The sequence below is a fragment of the Pocillopora verrucosa genome, chromosome 5, assembly GCF_036669915.1.
Source record: "Pocillopora verrucosa isolate sample1 chromosome 5, ASM3666991v2, whole genome shotgun sequence".
Taxonomy (NCBI): domain Eukaryota; kingdom Metazoa; phylum Cnidaria; class Anthozoa; order Scleractinia; family Pocilloporidae; genus Pocillopora; species Pocillopora verrucosa.
Genome location: NC_089316.1, coordinates 4481271 through 4500423, shown reverse-complemented (window position 1 = coordinate 4500423; position 19153 = coordinate 4481271). Strand labels below are relative to the sequence as shown.

At 36.2% G+C, this 19153-nt stretch overlaps 2 protein-coding genes and 1 non-coding gene across 4 annotated transcripts; 1 reads left to right on the top strand and 2 right to left on the bottom strand.

Annotated features, from left to right (window-relative positions):
• Positions 1-2171: 2171 nt before the first annotated feature.
• On the bottom strand, positions 2172-7010 carry LOC131785028 (diacylglycerol kinase theta-like). The gene is made up of 11 exons (XM_066166278.1): positions 6942-7010; positions 6632-6783; positions 5964-6112; positions 5115-5397; positions 4711-4801; positions 4224-4285; positions 3736-3778; positions 3313-3381; positions 3034-3087; positions 2612-2710; positions 2172-2285 (listed from the first exon to the last, which is right to left on the bottom strand). The coding sequence occupies exons 1-11, from the start codon at positions 7008-7010 to the stop codon at positions 2172-2174; spliced, it is 1185 nt and encodes a 394-aa protein (XP_066022375.1).
• A 1847-nt stretch (positions 7011-8857) lies between these two features.
• LOC136281201 (uncharacterized) lies at positions 8858-14547 on the top strand. 2 transcript variants are annotated; one of them, XM_066167468.1, is made up of 7 exons: positions 8858-9214; positions 9591-9707; positions 10621-10683; positions 11061-11154; positions 12333-12366; positions 13150-13220; positions 14054-14547. In XM_066167468.1, the coding sequence occupies exons 3-7, from the start codon at positions 10624-10626 to the stop codon at positions 14245-14247; spliced, it is 453 nt and encodes a 150-aa protein (XP_066023565.1). In that variant the 5' UTR covers positions 8858-9214; positions 9591-9707; positions 10621-10623; the 3' UTR covers positions 14248-14547. The 2 variants fall into 2 exon arrangements, with proteins under 2 accessions (XP_066023565.1, XP_066023564.1); XM_066167467.1 differs by lacking the exon at positions 9591-9707 and having other exon boundaries at positions 8863-9214.
• Trnat-ggu (transfer RNA threonine (anticodon GGU)) lies at positions 12001-12073 on the bottom strand. The gene has a single exon. It is a non-coding gene; the product is annotated as a tRNA-Thr (tRNA).
• Positions 14548-19153: the final 4606 nt, after the last annotated feature.

Sequence of the window (19153 nt, the reverse complement as noted above, 5' to 3'; positions counted from 1 at the left end):
TGTTCAAACGTGATCATTAACATGGCTTCTACAGTAAAAATAACTTGAATGTGTGAGTGGCTTTTTGAGGGAAGTAACACCGAGTTACGAAGAAGGGTTCCAGATCTACTGTAAAACGTTAACGAAGACTTCAATAAAACATCTTTATGACCTTACACATGAGTCCGTTCTCAGTTAACCCTGTCAAGGTTTCTAAGTCACGCTTCGAGTTCATCCACAGTGTGGATTATGTGCCACAATGACCTGTGACAAGTAAACTGATACAAAATTGCTTTCTGTATCTCTCATAATGTTGAACTTTTCGTTTTAATGAGTTATTCAGTCTGAATTTTTCCCAAAAACTGAGCTGTTTTCTTTTAAAACCATAATGTATCTTCTTGACGCGACTCTCTTGGAGGTTTTTGGTTATACCCGATGTAAAAAAAGGGGTAACAAATATATATTTCCGGGAGGTTAGGAAACATTTTTAAGCTTTACATTTCTATCCTAAGACTTCCACCAAGGGTGGGTGGGAGTGACGGTTAGCATTTAAAAAACCCTCAGATATGAAATCTTTACTGCACTGTGATTGGTTTAGAAGTCTCGCACCACCCTTTGTTCTGCCTTTTAGGGTGTTGACTCGTCATGAATTTTAGTCCTTAGTGACTGCTTGTGATATTTCCTTCTTGTCAACCGCTGAGCGAACTTAAGAAATTCAATAATTTGCCATTGCGGTTAAATTTATTAGGGGACTAGAATTTACGCTCCAAAGTTATATTTCCAGTGAAGGACTCGAAGGTGTAACATGTAGAGATACACAGCTAATTATGACCACACTTGAAAGAGACCTTCAGTTAAACCTAACTTAACTTAACTTAAATAACTTAACGTCTGTACAACCCGCTAGAAGCAAACCGGAAAATCTTCCCTTCCATTCTACACTCTTCCTCATGCTACACAGCTAACCTTGCCTCTGGAAGCCTGACACAGTGAAGACGAGCATAAACGTGGGGTAAGTGAGAGTAAAATCGAATTAAAATGAAGGAAGGTGTCATACCTTCCCAGAACCTCGCCGATTTTTGCTCGCTCTCTTTTACTCTTCTCTTCTCTTACCGCGAGCCTATCACCAGCTATGCCTTTAACGACGAAAAGAGAGGTTTTCTCACAAATTTAATTCACGCGGATCACATCTACATGAACTGATCATTTTATAAAATGAAACATATGGAGAAAAGGTAAATCAATAGAAGGCGTTCATGCATATTAGCTTCTTAATGAATATTTCTGCAGTTAAACCACTTTTTACATATAATTACAAATACAACATTCTTTTGAAATATACTCGAACTTCTATTATCTTCAAATTCACCGGTGTCTTCTGTAAAAACTCCATTGACGGGACAAGCTTAGTTTTCAACTCCACCTCGAGACAGAGATTTCAACATTTTAGTTCGCACCTGTGATATACGATTGTGGAACACCAGGGTAAACGTATTGTCGACTCTCAAGTGTTTTCATTCCTATCTGAAATTGCGTTAGTTAATCGTATTCTTCTCACTTTTTTCTCAAGCATGAAATCTTTAATAAACTGTGATTCGTCTAGAAATCTCGCGCCACCCTTTTTTTCCTACATACGACTATGGAATACCAGGTAACGAGTTTGGTTCGTTAGCACGTAGCGTCTACTACAACGCCTTTGCGCATCTACGGGCGGAACGGGGAAAGACAGAATGTGGCCGAGACTAGTTCAGAATCATTATATACCACTTCGATAAACAAATCATGGCCGGTGTTAGAAATTGACTCCAATAGCACGAATGGTAATGTACACTGAAGAGGTTCGAATGGTGAGGACTGAGCCGCTCTCCTTGTTTCAGCCTATATGACGAGCACGTGATGTTCGTGTGATTTCTCAACCAGCATGCATTTCGTGCTGGTAGAGTTTCACAATTGGTTCAATTTAACGCACTATAAAGATGGAATTTTAGTCTGCACTGTTTACAATACAGCGTATACCCAAAGCGATGCAAATGACAGTAATTTCCTTTACAATTTCGAATTACATTTTCTCGGCTAAAGCAATACTTAACTAGATGAAACTTTACAAGATTACCAAGTTAAGTATAAATCAGAGCTGGAAAAAATATCCAGTATGGTTTCTAATTAAGCTGCCATAAGCCCGGGGTAAGTGTTTAATCATCATAAAAAATAGTTCTTGTTGCGCTGGGGCTTGCAGGAGGGCGAGACGAACTTGTGGGTCTTCTTTTGTTTTTTATTTTAACCTTCCTCTTCGATAGCATCAGCGCCTAAAGAAAAAAATTAGTGAACTTACGATTAAATTTTCGAGAAGTGTTCGATGACCGTTTGGGTTCTAGTAATATTTTCGTAATTCTTCAAAGAATTCCGAACCAAAGTCGTCCGGTTATAAACGTTTTATTGAATTCTTGGATGCAAATGTTGACAAAAAAAAAATAATAAAAAGTTTCTCAGGTAAAAAGATAGAACTAAATTGATTTTTCGAAATGTTCTAGGTGTATTTTTAACACTGAGATATGCGAGTCCAATCACAAGCCTTTCATTTTCCCCAAACGGTAATCTTTTACAGCGTCGTTACACAGTTTTCTGTAAATACCTGTGTTAGTATGGGCCGTACAATCACATTACCAGGAGGCTGCATCCAAGGTTCACCATCTATTTGTACGGGCATCTCTGATTTTAATTTTATGTTGATCTGTAATGAAGTAAAAATAATTGTCATCAATTAAAAAAAAAGCATTGAAGCGGATGAACGAAGAGGGTAAATTTCTAAAGAAACTGTGGTTCTGCGTCGGTGTGGGGGGGGAGGGGAGGGGGGAAGGGAAGGGAAGGGGTGGTATTACATGATAGTTTTTTTATCAACTGATTTTATAAAGTAAATATGCAGAAAAAAATGACGCTACGCCACTGGTGAGAACATAGTAACGTGAAAAACAGAAATAACAAGAGAATAGTACGAGGATAATCAACTTATGGCTTCATTATGTTATTTACTGGATTACAACCAGACATCTATACCTGGGCTCCCTGTGCTAGCCGAATACCAGTCCTGATTCCACTTTGAATCTGACCCTTTTAATAAAGAATTCGTCTCAATTAAGAACTAAGGCACCATTTTTATTGCTAAATAAAAACGTTTCCTATGCAAATACTTAAAAAGAAAGGAAAAGGCAGGATACAAAAATTGTGGCAGTTAGTAGAAAAAAATTGGCGGAGCAGATTGGAGAGAACAGTATGGTGCATATGCCTGCTGATGTTAGGGTGTGAAGGGTAAAGATGGTGGTGATTCTGACTCACTAGGTGCATTACTCCCTGAAGTCCAACCACCTCGACAAGACCGTCACAGTGACAAGCTGGGGAATGACCCTGCAAAAAGATTCAAGCAATTTCAATTGTGTGTGGAAAAGGAATCTGGGATTGCCTTTATTTCGTTTAACTTCGCTTTGCGATTGGTCCAGATAATTCAAGCCACTCTACGAACCAATCACGGGCAAAACTAAAACCAACAGTGGTTTGGTCATTTGCTACTTCCCGCGCTATTGGCGGTTTGGACAATTCTACTCTTCGTACTTATTGACTTCTTTATAGCTAATGCGCTGAATCTCTGAGTCTTTTCCAGACCTCATCTTCTAGGGACAACGTGTCACGGTTATTTTATCAGTTGTTTGGTGCTAAGAATATGAGCAGATATCACCACTAAATTCATGAAGTACTACATACATCTTCTTTGTCTGGTCCCCATGCATCTGTGCCTGCTCCCCAACTGGCCGGAAAACAAATTTAAAAAAAAAGTTAAAGCGCAAAATTTATACAAAAGAATAAAAGACTTTACAAGTAATGAATTGATAATCGCAGGTCAGCTGCTATCAAAGTAATCTCAGAAAAGAAGCCTTAAAAATTCACTTTAACTAGAATCGAACCCGGGCCTCCCAGATAATAGTTGGGGACTGCTGCGAAGCCACGTGATGTGAGTGAGACAAATTTTAAAAGGTTGTTCGTTCCCGTAAAGGAATCAGATCATAATTATATGAAACAAATAATGTTGACCTACACGAATCATACTTTCTCCGGGCATAAAAACTGTGCAGCTTAAAATTACTTGTTGAAGCCGATGTGCAGCGATTTTCTTGCAATTAAATTGAAAATCTAACCACTGCAAAGTTAATTCGAATTAATTTGATTGACCTCAATTTCAAGCTTTTACTTACCTGCCTATGTTCAGAATTACAATTCCTTCTAGTGTTGGTAAGTCAAGTTTTTTGCCATCAATCTGCAGCGAAAAGGAAGTAAATAAGATACTGGTCCATAGAAAGTTAAAGAGGACGAAAGGCAAACAAGCACCGCAAAACGCCAAAACAAAACGCTCAGGTGTGATTGGAGAATGAAATAAAAAATTGTGCAACCGATACGCATGCAATCATTAAGAGTTGAATACAACTGACAGACGATGATGATTTGGACCAACACTCGATGCTAAGAAAGTTAATTCTGATACAGGGGTTTCAATAACCTTATTCCATAAGCAGCTGTCGATGGTAAAATAGGCGGCTGTGCCCGAAAAGGGGCAGTATGGTGATACCCAAACATGAGCCCGCTTGCAGGGTAAAAAAAAGGCAATAAGAGGTCTTATAGTCAGCGGTACACCCCTTTTATTGTGATCAGCCATTCAATACCATCGTCCTACAGATTAATCACCTCTATTTCGACCTCTTGAGTAAATGTCCGCGAGTAGCCTTTGACCATTTTCTTTATACCTGCTCTAAAGTAAACTCCTTTGTTATGAAGCCTGAAACAAAAAGAAACCAAAAAAAAAAAGGGGGAATTAGAGATTCAACAGAGCCGCACTAACAATAAATTGCAAAACACAAAGTCGGGGTTTTTTCAACCTATCCCTTTTCAAAAGAGCTTTCAACGGAAGTTAAAATTTATCCGGAGTTTGAGTACATTAAACGCAGTAAAGATGAAACAACAGTACATCTCAGAAGACTATGGAACCTTTGTTACCATCCAATGGCTTTCGCAATCAACACTCTTTTTCTTCGATCGAAGGCACTACAACTAATTTTGTAACCTGTATATTGAATCCTTTGTATCCTCACCTGCTATGGAATTTATCTTCCTCCCTCTGGAGATGAAAATCTAAACAAAGCTCAGTTCCAATTCCGCTGCCAAAGTAATTATTCATGGTAAAAATACTAGGATTGTCTTCTCTTCCTCCCATCGAGCCAAGCGCACTGTCGTTAGTGTCCGCTGAATCAAACATGACACACCATCTATCAAGAAACACTTCGTGTGCCTGATCAACGGCCATGAGAAGCGATACAGGACTCTCGCCACCAGAGTAACCACCTCCCCAATGGAGAACACGAAAGAGATCATCTCCTGTAAGTTGAGAATCTCGTTCAATCTCCCACTCATTTTCTAGCTACTATGGAAATCACTAGAGAGATGAATACATATAAGCTGGGAATCTCATTCAATTTGCCACTTATTCTCTTGTTACTATAGAAATCACGAGAGAGATTCATTCATACGAGAGTCTCGTTCAATTTCCCACCCATTTTCTTTTCACTTTGCTATACCACCCGAACGGCAGCTTTTCAAAATACGCTACAATCGTAACTTGAAAATGCTCATATAATTACCGTATAGAGTTCCAGACTTTCAGTAATCAATACTATTTGATTTACTTTCAAATACTACGAACTTTTCAGGCCTAAAAAGGGAAAATCTGCATGACTTTCCAGGGTCTATATCGCCTTGAAAACACGAATGATTAAGTCATGATTAGTTTCAGATTTCCATCCCATTGACCAAGTTTGTTGAACGAGTCTTGAAATCTATGACATATCGCAGAAAAACAAAACGTACAAAGGTACTTTTGACTCTGGAAATAAATTTGCTCCAAATCGTGGGGAACACGAATACTTCGGAAAAAATCCACTTACCAATGCCAAGAGGAAGAACTGCTGATGCAGGTAGCTTACACTTCATCTCTTGAACAACATCATCCAAACATGACAGCACCCAGCCAACTGTGCCATCACCACCACAGATCAAGACACGAAAATCAGAAATAGATCTGAAAGCATAAACTCTGAAACAAAGATACAAATCGATTCATATTTTAGATATTCAGCGATTTAAAGACGATGGGACAAAGCTGACAGAAGAAGACAAGGCTTATAGTTTTGAGTATACAGTAGCTGTAAATGATTAATTTGGGAAGCAACCTATACGACAAAATATAAATCGCTCTTCTGCAAGACGACGTCATATAGGGAAAACTAACCCCCATGCCTTTTTTGGGCTAAAAATTTTACATCAATCTTTACCACTTCCTTGTTTGTTCCATCTTGAAAGCGAGGCTTGGGGGGAGACATTGGGTTATCTCATGTAAATATGGGTATCGCCCTTTAAAGGGTGCAATCTGCACTGGAAAGATTCTGCACCCAGCCGTATCTGCACTATGGCTTGATTAGCTCGGCCTCGGTCAATTCTCGTGGACACAAGAGTCTAAGGAAATAGTTCTTACTAAGTAAACAACTTCCATGTAACCTCAACAAATTCGGGTGGGAATTCGTCTCGATATGGAGGGGGAGCGAGTTTAACATACCCTGATAATGGGCCTCCCTCTAAGAGGCTGTACACTTGATTAGGGTTGAGCAGTCTCTGGAAAGCTGTGAACATGTCTGCCCCCTGACCGCCACCACTTTTGGAGTTTACCAGTACTAGAAGGGGTTGGCTTCCAGGGGGGAACAGTCCAGGCTATAGGGGAATAACAAAAAAATCAAAATAGGCATAACTCCTTAACTGTAGGAAGAGAATACCGATATGCAAGAAACAGAAATCTTGATTCCAGTCAGTCTTTTTCAGTTCATCTGTTTTTTAAAGTACTTCTAGGAAATGCTCTACAGAAAGAACACAGAATTCGCTTTATACTTCCCATGGGCACTGCCAGTGATATAATAATGTGTCTTAATTATTAGATACATGAACTGAGCTCTTGGATTACTTGTAACTCATCACAACTTGAAAACACACTTTTCACCTCACAAAATTCCATGGCTACAAAACAATTACAAGAAAAAAGATGAGAACAACCAAAAGCCTCCCTTTGAGTATTTTAATGCGTAAAATATTAGGTCGCCAAGGTGTCGTCAATCTTGTTACCAGGGTCACTGTCACTCTTAAATAGCTGAATGGACATGGCAGATGGTCAGGGGAACAAGGACTCAGGAAATGTACATTAGCCCCTCGTAAAACAAAGATACTTGTTTAGAAGCATCTAAAAAACAAACAAAACAGAACTTACTTTCTCCTAGAATGTTGCCAATCAAAATTTTGTATTTGCTTGTGTCAAGGCCAACTGGGAGACTACCAATGCATATGCATAAACTGCCCAAGGGTTCTATGTTTTGCTTCAGGTAGAATCTTGTGAGTTTCATTTTCCTTACAGACTTCTGCAAAGAAAAGAAGTACATTAACTTTTATATGGAGTCTAACACCTTCAGATGAATATAAGATCGATTATTTATCATTAAAAATCACCTTGCAGTTATCAAAGGAAGTTAATAACAAATTGGGTGCAAAGACATGAAACTATGGAAAGCAAAGTTGTCACCATCTTACCACCATATATTCAATGGCTGTAACTTAAAAATAAGAAAAGTGGAAGGTAAAAAGGCAGAGGAGCCCCTCACCCAGATAATTAACCCTTTACACCCAAAGATCAGTGTGCATATTCTCCGTACTGCTTTCTATACATTTCCTACGGTGCTGACATGGAGATTTTGCTTAACAATCAAGAGCTCTGGTATTTGTTGATCATTATTTAATTCTCATGACCTTAATGTTTGATTCAGGGGTGATACTGTAAGGATAAATTAGATGTTGGTCAGTCTAAGGGGTAAAAGGGTCAAACTATTATACTGTTTAATACTACATAACTACATCTACTGTTGACTTACTATGTGAGAGGTTGATGATTCTCTGTTAGCTTCTGTCCTTCAAATGAAAACCAATAGATTTTCCAAATGTACTTCCTATTAGTTTTTATTTACAAAATTATATTACATTATGATTTGTGTATTGGTAAACAAACATTAAACTGTTTGTCTCATGATGTCAGAGTCAGGCTAATTGATCGATCAACATCTATTTAATCCATCAACACCTTCATCAGGTGTTGAGGTCGAAAGTTGATATGTCACTATTTGTAGCAACTTTGTTTGTAATTATTGGTGGGTTATAGCTTGCTTTCATTGGAGTATTTCGATACTCATTAATTATTCCCTTAAAGGTCTACTTTGTTACTGATCAGCTGTTATGCTATTTGATAGTCAGCATTTCAATTTCATCATCTCTACTGACGTATTAGATTTGTGTATAAGTTGAACAGTTAAAGTTAATATCTAACCCTCTACCACCTTGAGTGTTGTACTATGAATATTGACAAGTTTTCAAGCAAAAAGCTAATAAGAAGACAGGTCCTTAATGACAGTCGGCCGACAGTCGGCCGACTGTTGGTAATGTGTCGGTAACCTGTCGGTAGCTTGTCGGTAGCTTGTCCGTGAAACGTTAACACAAACCTTAATGTTTTCTCTCGGTTTTCGCTTGATACAACATCCAACATGTGTAATACGTTGACAATTGACTTTCAAAATTTGGTGGCTCCTAAAGGAGCCGTTTTGTGAGTGGTGAAATATACAAGATACTTCACTCGTAGAATCGTGATTTTAGCGGCGCGCGCCAAAATCAATTATCGCATCACGCATCCAAGTCTAATTATCAAATTGTTGCGTATAGTAATTTATTACTTAACATAACGAGTAAAAAGATTCACAGTTGTATCATTTATTAAACTTGAAATTGGAAATAGCAATTCATCCCAAACCTGCAAGATAGAGGACGATGTTAGCAACACAAATGCACAAGGTAAACATCATTGTTACATACATAACATACCATAAGAGGCAGCGTTGCATTGTTGGGCGATTTGAACGAAAGTGTTTGTATTGATACGTAGCTTATGGTTATCAGAGTTTTTGGCCGAGTTTTCGATTAAATTATCTTCCAATGCGATTCTTAGATTGTCTGGTGTGTTGTAAATTACGCAAGTGATATATCCTATACGCATCTGATAACAACACTTTGGAAGAAACGTTTCTTTACATACTTTCAACTTTGCCGTCAATCGGTAAGTAGGTGAAGTCTGTCGAGTCATACATCACCATTACGGATTGTTATGTCACGTTAACTGTTCGTTTTTAACACAATTTTTCTTTTTTCTTAACCTGTCGGTAACCTGTTGGTTAGCTGTCGGTAACCTGTCGGCCGACAGTTGACCGACAGTCGGCCGACAGGTTTTTTGGGGAGCTCTTCTTCACAATTACCAGAGGATTAGTCCTTCGCAGGCGAAAGATACTAAAATATCACGCGATATTTTTTTTTGTCCTTTTACCGCGGTATTTGTTTCATCGATATTTAAAATAATATTTTTTCAAGCGCTCCACATGGAGAAAAAGTGGAAAATTAAATAACTAAGAACATTTTTGCTTTTTTTGTTCAAATAGATGCACACTACATAATAGTCTGGGCTATTTTAGAAGGAGTGTCACGACAGGTGGTCTAAAGTGATGCTAGAAATTAATAATTTATCACAAATCTCGTCTCCTGGCAGCAGTGATTAGGTTAATATCATGGCTTTGATCTTCTAGTTTACATGAAATATAATTTGTAAGGACTTAAAAGCATAGATCCCAATGGTTCACATGTGATTCATACAACGTAACTCATACAATGTAACAATGAATTGTATTCATACATATACCAATCTAATAAGCACAAGATTTTAATTGTAATATGTATCAGAGAAATAGTATGATTTGTGCATTTCTGAAGAGTAGTTAAAATACCTGACTGTGTATATATTGTTGAATTAAGACAAACAAAATGGAGTTGAGAGGGGAAGTTCCTACAGTCTCATTAAAAAACATTCACTAGATTTTTCATTAAAAGTATGGTGTTGAAATTTTGTTAGGAATATTCTCAAAATAGTTGTAAACAAAAAACAACTTGGGCCACTATAATTTTAGCATTAGAAGAGATGGTCTGCACACTATTCTGAATATCCTCTGATCTGTGATGGCTTTTGGTGTTCTTTTCAATGAACTATTTTATTGCCAAATTTGGAAACTGGTGGGCAATGGATGTAATCAAATAAATTGTGTTAAATTAGATGAGTATTGTAAATATAATTAAGTGAGGGGGCAAAATCAAATCCAAGGTATTAAAGACATTACTTAAATTCCCTCTAGGGTTTGCACAGAATGCAGTTATTTAATTTCTTAAATTATAGAAATTTTCACACTAATCAGGAAAGAATGCAAAAATGAAGACTTATTAGTCTAGTTGAACTTTTTCTAGTTTAGAAGCTTCTAGTAGAGCTAGTAAATATGTTATCATTATCTTTCTGCACTTGTTGGTTTTATATCAGAAATCTCAGTCCTTGAATATTTTAACTGCTGACTTGTGTGTAATTACCATAAGGACAGATTTTCCATGAAGTATTCTATATAAAATCATATGATCTTTCTATTTCAGTACATGCCTGCTACCTGTGAGGACAAAGCAGATAATGGCGACATTGTGTCTGTTCACTATACAGTATGTACATATATGACTTTCATGTTGTCTGCTTCTTACTTGAAAGCATTACAGTGAATTCATAAGGAAAGGATGTTCTCACATCCTTACATTTTTCAAGCCAGAAATTTGAACCAAAATTGTTTTAATCACTTGGGTGCCAAGCTGTTATTAGAAAATAGAATTTGGCATCCTCTCCCTTTAGCTTTCTATTATCATTTTAAATTAGACTGTCTAAACAAAAAGACAAAAATAAACTGCCAAAATGAAATTAAAAAACAACAACAACAACACAAAGTAAACAACAACAAAAAGTAAAAACCTCTTCTCAATTCTTATTAAAGATGTGGCTATCACAAATGTTTGAATTTCCTTAATTTGACAATAAACTCTTTTAGGGTACACTGGAAAATGGACAAATGTTCGACTCATCCCTGGCAAAAGGAAGGGAGCCACTTGAGTTCCAGTTGGGCAAAGGGAAGGTTATAAAAGGTAACTCACTCCAGGCCTTGTTGATTGTTTTGCAATACTATCAGGGTGATTTAGTTTTGGATTCATAAAGCCATTAAGCCAAAGTTATCAGTCAACTGCTCTCTATAGCAAAAAAAATAAAAAATTTAAAATCATAAGCTGATGAGAACACAGTTTAGCAACAATATATAAAGCATGAGAACACTCAAGTGAGCATTTGACTGGCAATATGTTTTTTTTAAAATCTGATTTGTTGAGAATATGGAGCAAGTGTTCTTGCATGGCCAATCACATAGAAACTTGAAGTGAAACCATAACATTAAACTTAGTTACTGTCAATACTTATACTTAGTCAAATGAAAATTGTTTTAATTGCAATATTTTGACTTCTTTTACTATCTGGTTTCTGATTCTTTTTTAAAAGCTCTTAGTTAAAACCATTTTAGAGATGCTAAGATATCTCAATTCTTCATTTCATGTAAATGAAGTATTCTCTTGACTCAGGATATGTGAATTATTTAGCTACTAAAGTTTTACTTACAACTATGTGACATTTTGTTGGTCATGTATACATACATAGTGACGTATAAAAATTATAAGGAGGAAACATTAAAAGCTAAACTAGAAAGGAACCACTGTCCTCAGTCAAGTGCTCTGGTGAATTTGATTATATGAGGTTACCTTTTGTGATATCTAATGTAGACTGAGCATCATTAAAAATAAAAACCAAAGTATAATTACTGTATAGTGATTTTAGATATATGAAATTCATATATTTGCACTGTGATGAAGAAACAAATTTAGGAGATCCTTGCAGCTAAGAACACTACTGAACTAGTAGTTGAAAATGGGACCTGAGAAAAATTCAGGCCTGTATGGGATTTGAACCCATGACCTCTGCAATACCAGTGCAGTGCTCTACCAACTGAGCTAACAAGCCAACTGGGAGCTGGTCAATATGTTGGGTCCAAATAAACCATCCAGGTGATGAATAATAATGACTTCCAACATGAGTTCTTCTTTTGCCTGGTTGGTAATACTTTTCTTAAAAGCTCTCATTTAAAGCCCTTTTAGAGATGTTAAGATTTCCCAAATTGTGAATTGTGATTTTATGTGAACTGCAGTGACAGAAAGTTCACCACTTTACAAGTAATAGCCACCTTAACTTTTTCACTTATTTCTGTAATTTTTTTTTACAGGTTGGGAGATGGGTATAAAAGGAATGTGCATAGGGTAAGTTTTAGAAATACTACAGTATGTATAATGATTTTAGATATGTGAAATTCATTTATTTGCACTGTGGTGAAGAAACGAATGTAAGAGATCCTCGCAGCTAAGAACACTACTGAAACGAGTAGTTAAAAATAGGACCTGAAAAAAATTTCAGGCCCATATGAGATTTGAACCCATGACCTCTGCGACTCTGGTGTAGCAGTCTACCAACTGAGCTAACAAGCCAACTGGGAGCTGGTCAATATGTTGGGTCCAAATATACCATCTATATATACTACAGTATAAGATAAAAAAAAACAACGAAGTAAAAAATTTTGATCATGAGCAGATTTTTGTAATCAGCTATTAGTGCTATCGAGGAGGGTACTTCTTCTAAAGTGGGGCTTAGCTTAGCAGGATTTCCTCATCTGAAAAAAAAAATACCTGCTTAAAATTTTACTTCTAAGTGACAAGTTGGGGTGCAAAAAATTGTGCCCATGGATGGATACTATTTTCCAAGTTCTATTCATTTGAAATAAGCTATTTGCAAGCATAACTGACAACAACATTGGCATGGCAACTCTTTTAAGAGTTACTTAAAAGTAAAACTCCCTCTGGACTTCAAAGCCCCTTACTGTCTTAACTGCCTTTCTCATCCCCCTTTTCACATTGTTTATTCTCTACAAATATGTTAAAAACCCTTTTGGTTGATCATTTTTGTGGCTCCCTCAAACAAGTTTACAGAAGTGGTGCTCAGGCTGATATTTTTCAATAGTCTATGATTCTGCTTTTTCTCTTTTGCAGTGAAAAAAGAAAATTGATCATCCCTCCTCACCTAGGGTACGGAGCTCGTGGAATTCAGAATGTCATTCCTCGTAAGTAAATATTGATTGTAACAATGACCATGGAGGAACTAAGGGGGCCTACATGTATAAGTACAGAAAATGGTCTGAATGCAAGCGCAAGTCCTAATTTATGACACAGGTGATATTTGGGAAGTTTTCTTAATTGAACTTGGATGACCAAAACATTTCAATAATATAATTATATTAAATGCAGAATTGGTTCGTATGAGTTTCTGATTTACTATATTATCAAAAAAATTCATTTTTCAAATCTCTTTGTTTGTCCTCAGCACACATTACTTAAAATAAGAAATTTACAACAAGTTGGAAAATGCTCATATTTTCTTTGTAATGGCAATTTGATAAAATAATTATGACATTTCAACCAGGTTTAAAGTTTTTTGAAATATTTAGAACTTAACATTTTTTGTTTGTCTTTAATTCAGAGCACATGTAATATGTAAATCTTGTGTTGCAATCTATAACCTATTTTATTGGGCATGAGTCATTGACCAATCATGAACAAGATAACTGTTGGACATATGGCAATAGCCAAATAGGAAAAAAATTTCTTTTGAATTTCTTGTTATAACACAGATGGGAATGGTTAAGAAGCCTTTCCTTTTTGCTCTCTTTGCAAGATTTCTGCAGAGCCCCATTCTTCATTATACAGATAGTTTATGGATAAAGAAAATAATGGCAGAAACAATATTTTGCCTTTAGGACTACAACTTTGATTTGTTTTAGAATAGTATGGGGTTAGAAAGAAATCTTTCTGCTAATCATGATATTAATATCATTCTACGTTACTGAATAAACAGCAAATCCTAACATTTTCTTATTTTTGCTTTATTCACACATAGCCGACTCTGTACTAATTTTTACCACCGAGCTCATGTCCATTAAGAGGAAGTCGCTGTTCGATCCAAAGTTACTGCTGCAAATAGGATTTTGGCCGCTCCTGGCTGGAGTGATTTTGTACTATCTGTATAGAAAGGCATCTAAGAAATCTGGAAAGCCTGAAACAAAGTCGAGCAAGAAAAATAAAAGGAAGTAATAAAACTGTGAACCTTTTTATTTATGAGGTTATTCGTAAATGATATCACAGTATGCCTCTTACTCGGCATCAGTTGACTATGACACGATTTTGTACCCTAATTTGGGAAACTTTCCATGCGCAACGCTTGAAGTTCGTTGACCACTCTGGAGCAATCAGCGTAGAAACCAGAACTCGGTTAGTGATTGATAAAGGTGACAATCAACCCTTTAACTCCCAAGATCTGATTGTCAATTCTCCCCTCTAGCTACTACACATTTCCTTGTTAATTGATTACGAGAATTAGGTGTTCAAACAATAATAAATAAATTGTACCTGATGAGTCTGAGTGTTCACATTACCTGTTAGCTGTATAATATATGAATACTAGAGGGAGAAGTTACTTGGTAATCACTTCAGGGAGTTAAAGGGTTAAAGTACATTGCCTGAAGCGCGGGCAAACGCGACTGACCAAGTCGCGATTAGCTTTTAATTTAGATTTGATTGGTTGACAGGATGGTGCGAGTTTTCTGGACCAATCACAGAGTGCAGTAAAGCAAACCCAAGACGAACTTGGCTTGCTTTTGACACTTCACACTTACTTTAGACAGCGAAGATTGCTCTACATTTTCTTAAGAACCAGTCAAATGATCTATCGAAAAGTATTGTCCGCCTCTATTTACGATTATTCAAAAGTAATGCTACTCACTAAATGACATGGAAAGTCGCGGTGAGTAGAATTTGTTCGTTTGCTCGTAATGGCGCTTCTACATGTTATCTCTCTTCCCATGGTTAACTGAAGAGATAACTTTACAAGAAACGAGGGCATTTAATTCAGCTTTCGCTCACTGAATTCTTTCGGTTTCTGATGTGGAAGCCCCAATTGAAAGAACTTACCGAAAGTTTAGTTTAGAAGAACTCATAACTATGCTTAAATTTTGTTCACCGAAAAAATTAGGAGAATCCAGGCATTAAATGACTGAACGTGAGAATTATTAATTAAAATGCCAATAAATACCTCTCCAAGTCATTTTGCAAAGGAGTGAAAAATGCCTATGGTGTTTAGACGGCGTTTCAAGTGTTATAACCCAATCAATGATACATTTGCGATAACAAATTTGTTTGGAAACCAATTTTACACAAACAACGAAAATGATTTGAGGAGTAAAAATTTACATAAGTCATCTCTAAGGTCAACCCTAGTAGTAGTGATCTATGAGAAAGGCTTTAAACACGCTGTCCCCCGCTAGCAAAAAATGGATATCTACATATAACACAACTCATCACCTGACGGATATCACCCGCTGTGAGCGTGTGTGGGTGTGTGGGTGTGTGGGTGTGTGGGTGTGTGGGTGTGTGGGTGTGTGGGTGTGTGGGTTTGTGGGTGTGTGGGAGGAGGGGGGGGGGGTTGGGCGGTAAGGGAAGAAGCGGGATTGCCCGCTCCTAGAACCGATCAGATCACAAAATTGTAAAATACCCCCCTTCACGAACTGAGAAAAAAAGAGAAAGTGATGGCAAACTATCAACCAGCTGGGGAAGGTCCTTGTGGTGAAAACTTGAAAATCCTGCCCTCTAACGGATATTTAAACTCTAAGAACCTCCCAGTCGGTAAATAACATATTTATCTTTCCACTGACAGGCCATTTTAAATCCAGGGACATTACATCGCGGAAATAAGTTTCGTTTTCGAGAAGTTGATAAAAGAAGAAAATGAAAATGTTTTTGAGATGAGATCCGTAGTTTTGAATTCTCGGTTCAAAAAAGTAAGTCAGCGTTCATGAAAATAAAAAAAAATGTATTTAGGGTAAAAAATTTGGCATAATTTGGATTTGAAAGTCAAATACTGTTATGAAATAATAAAAGCGTTGGTTGCCGATGAATAGTCACGTCAGTCATATAATTTAGTCAGTCTATTCAGTTCATCGCAACATTATATAAATTAGTTTTTAAAACTGCTCAAAGAGAAAAGGGAGAAGAAAAAAAAAACAAAACAAAAACAAATATACCTTATTTCAGTTCCTCTTTTGAGGTAGACGTGGACTTAAGAAATTACGTGATGGAAATTTTTGTCTATCTAAAACTCTCAATTTATTAAAAACAACAGTTAAAACAGCTGTAAAACCCTTTACCTCTGTGTGAATTAATTGTCTTCTGCTTATGCGGATAAATGTGATCAGATTCTTTCAGAGTAAAGGGACAATCAACATTCAGGTACTAAACATAAGAGCTTCGTTTCTTTCTGTTCTTATTTCATAATAGTTTAATTCATCTCTCTCGCTCACTATACGGTACAAAAGTTAAATTTGAAAGTAGAGAGAATTTTTTTGTTGATAGGATATAAGCTTCCTAGATGTTGACAGGTGGCGATCCTTTCGATGACATCATTTTTGTTATGTTTGTTACCACAATATTTATCCTAAACTATTCTAGCTTCTGAAGTTCTGTAATTCGATCATTTTAGTTTGTTTTCTCTATTTTTGTGATTTTTATGTTATCGTTAGGTGCCTTTTTTGAGAAACAAAGGACACGAAAAAAGTTAAACAAATTAATCGACTAGTTGATCGACATAGAAAGGAGTCTAAATTCTTCGACAAACACAAATAGTAGTATTATCCTCGAAATAATAAACAAGAGTGTATGTTTTGTAATGGTATTTTACAATAGAGATGCGAATTTTACTGAAAGGGAAACATATTCCTTGTAAAACGTTAATTTGAAAGTCAAATGACACCTGAGAAAAAAGAAACGAAGAAGTCAGTCAGTGAACGATAAACAGTTATATTTACAGAGTAACGGACATAAAAAAAAAAGAGTTTACAACTCTTCGATTTTGTGGAGTCTTTCCATAGGCCTTGTTCAAAAATCTATGTCCTGATGAGAAATTGAAAACTTGCTGAATCAATTAGTCTTTTAGGTGATATAGAAAGCGCGCAACGCATACAGATCTTTTTTTCTGTCAGTTCTTTTATGATGTGTTGTCAGTTACAAAGTTATGCAGTGGAGTGATATAAGCGCAATTTCTCCTTCTATCTTCAATATATGATGATATTAAGCAGATTTACTTTGAGAAGAACGAGACCGGTTAAACCACAAAATCGCAAACCTAACATTTCTGCGGCTTTTCTTCATCTAAAGATTAAAAAACACTTTTAAATAGGTTCTCTCTACGTTCGCACCATAAACTATGCAAAATATGGCTAGAATATTTATATAGACATTGAAACATCTCTTGTTTAAAGGGAAGTAGCTGTTTTCTTGCCAAAAAGAACGAATAGTGACGGTTTTCGAATTTAAGATAAATTTCAAACAATGAAGAACCTAGTTATTTTATTACGAGCTCTTTTTATCTAGAGGTGGCGAGCCTTCCTTTTTTTTATTGCGAGATAACTACATGTACACAGTCAGTACAGATGTCGATCCTGTTGATGAATATGCTACGTGCTTTGCCACAATATAGTTTCTAATATGTCTAGAATATTTTTCCACTACAAAATCAACTCGATTCCTTTCAGTTTTTAACCGTAGTATGTGTGAGTTATGCTCTAGATGTGCATTTTACGCCCTGTCAAAACCAGTACACAACAAAATGAGTAAAACTTGAATCAATTCATGATAACACTTCATTCAATTCATCGAAATCTCATTTCCCTCTACCAACATCGTTATATTGTCAAGAAAATTAGTGTTGAGAATTTTGGAAAACGATCAACTCGATCAAACGAAAAATTCAAATGACATCAGAGCACAAACAAAAAGCATGCAGCTTGTAAAATTATCAGCTGAGTGATGGATAAAAGGATAACTATTCCCAGCGCGAGGATTTCAATTTATTTCCTCCAATGTGTCATCAATATTCTTGCCGAAGAGGTTGGAGAACACCACAAGGGAAAAGAGAAGCACTTTCTTTGTAGGAAGGAAAATTCCAAAAAAATTGTACATTCTTTCTTCCTTACATTAAAAATGCATGAACATAATATATACTTTGCGCAACGGTCGGGATTTTGTTCAGCTTTTCCAAAGGAATAAAAATCACCTTTATATTTCATGTTTAGAGGATGAAAAGCGCCAAATATAGTATGGAATATTTTTATCGGTCGCCATGAATTAGCAATAAGTTTATCAATGATTCATCTCGTAACTGAATTATAACTAAGCTCAGTGATCACATTGGAATTCCTATTTCTTATTTTATTGGGTTGTTAAGTAGTCTGTAAGCGAGAATTGAGAGACTGATTCATTTCGGGTGCATGTTGATGGACTGCGTAATTTAAACCTGATAATATGAACTTATCGAGATACTTTGAATGGCCTCTTTTCCAAGATATTTTGGCTAAGGAAAGAAAAGAAGAATAATTATCCGCTCTACAAAATTTCGTACGTGTATTTGAGGTCATTTTTTTTTCAAAAAAGACAAGAATAGTGATAGGGAATCAAAGTGGAACTAGCTTTTACTACCTTCTACTATTCCTCACATTCAGGATTAGTAGGGGCTTTGGAATCGGTAGCGAACTCCCAAGATTTTTTAGGATTAAAACTTTTAATATTCTTCACATTACTATTATTACTTTTTTTTCTAATTATCTTCTTATTCAAAGTTCAAGAAGCAAACGTAAACGAAGCGTGTATCCGTTAGTTATTCTTAGATTTTTATTTGACATTTTCATGTTTTTTTCGATTTTTGTGGATTTTATCATTATTTTGTAAATATTTTTAGTAATTACAGTGAATAAAGGATTATTATTACTACCTGTCTATGATCAAAATAAAAGGGAAACAGCGATTTTTATTCGAAAATTGCCGACTCTATGTAGATGAAGTTAATATAAAAATTGCTTTCTTATAAGGTGAAAACATATGGCTTCTGTAGTATCAGACGAAGAAAGGAGACTTCGACTAAACACAAGCTAGCACGAGGTTTATTCATGAT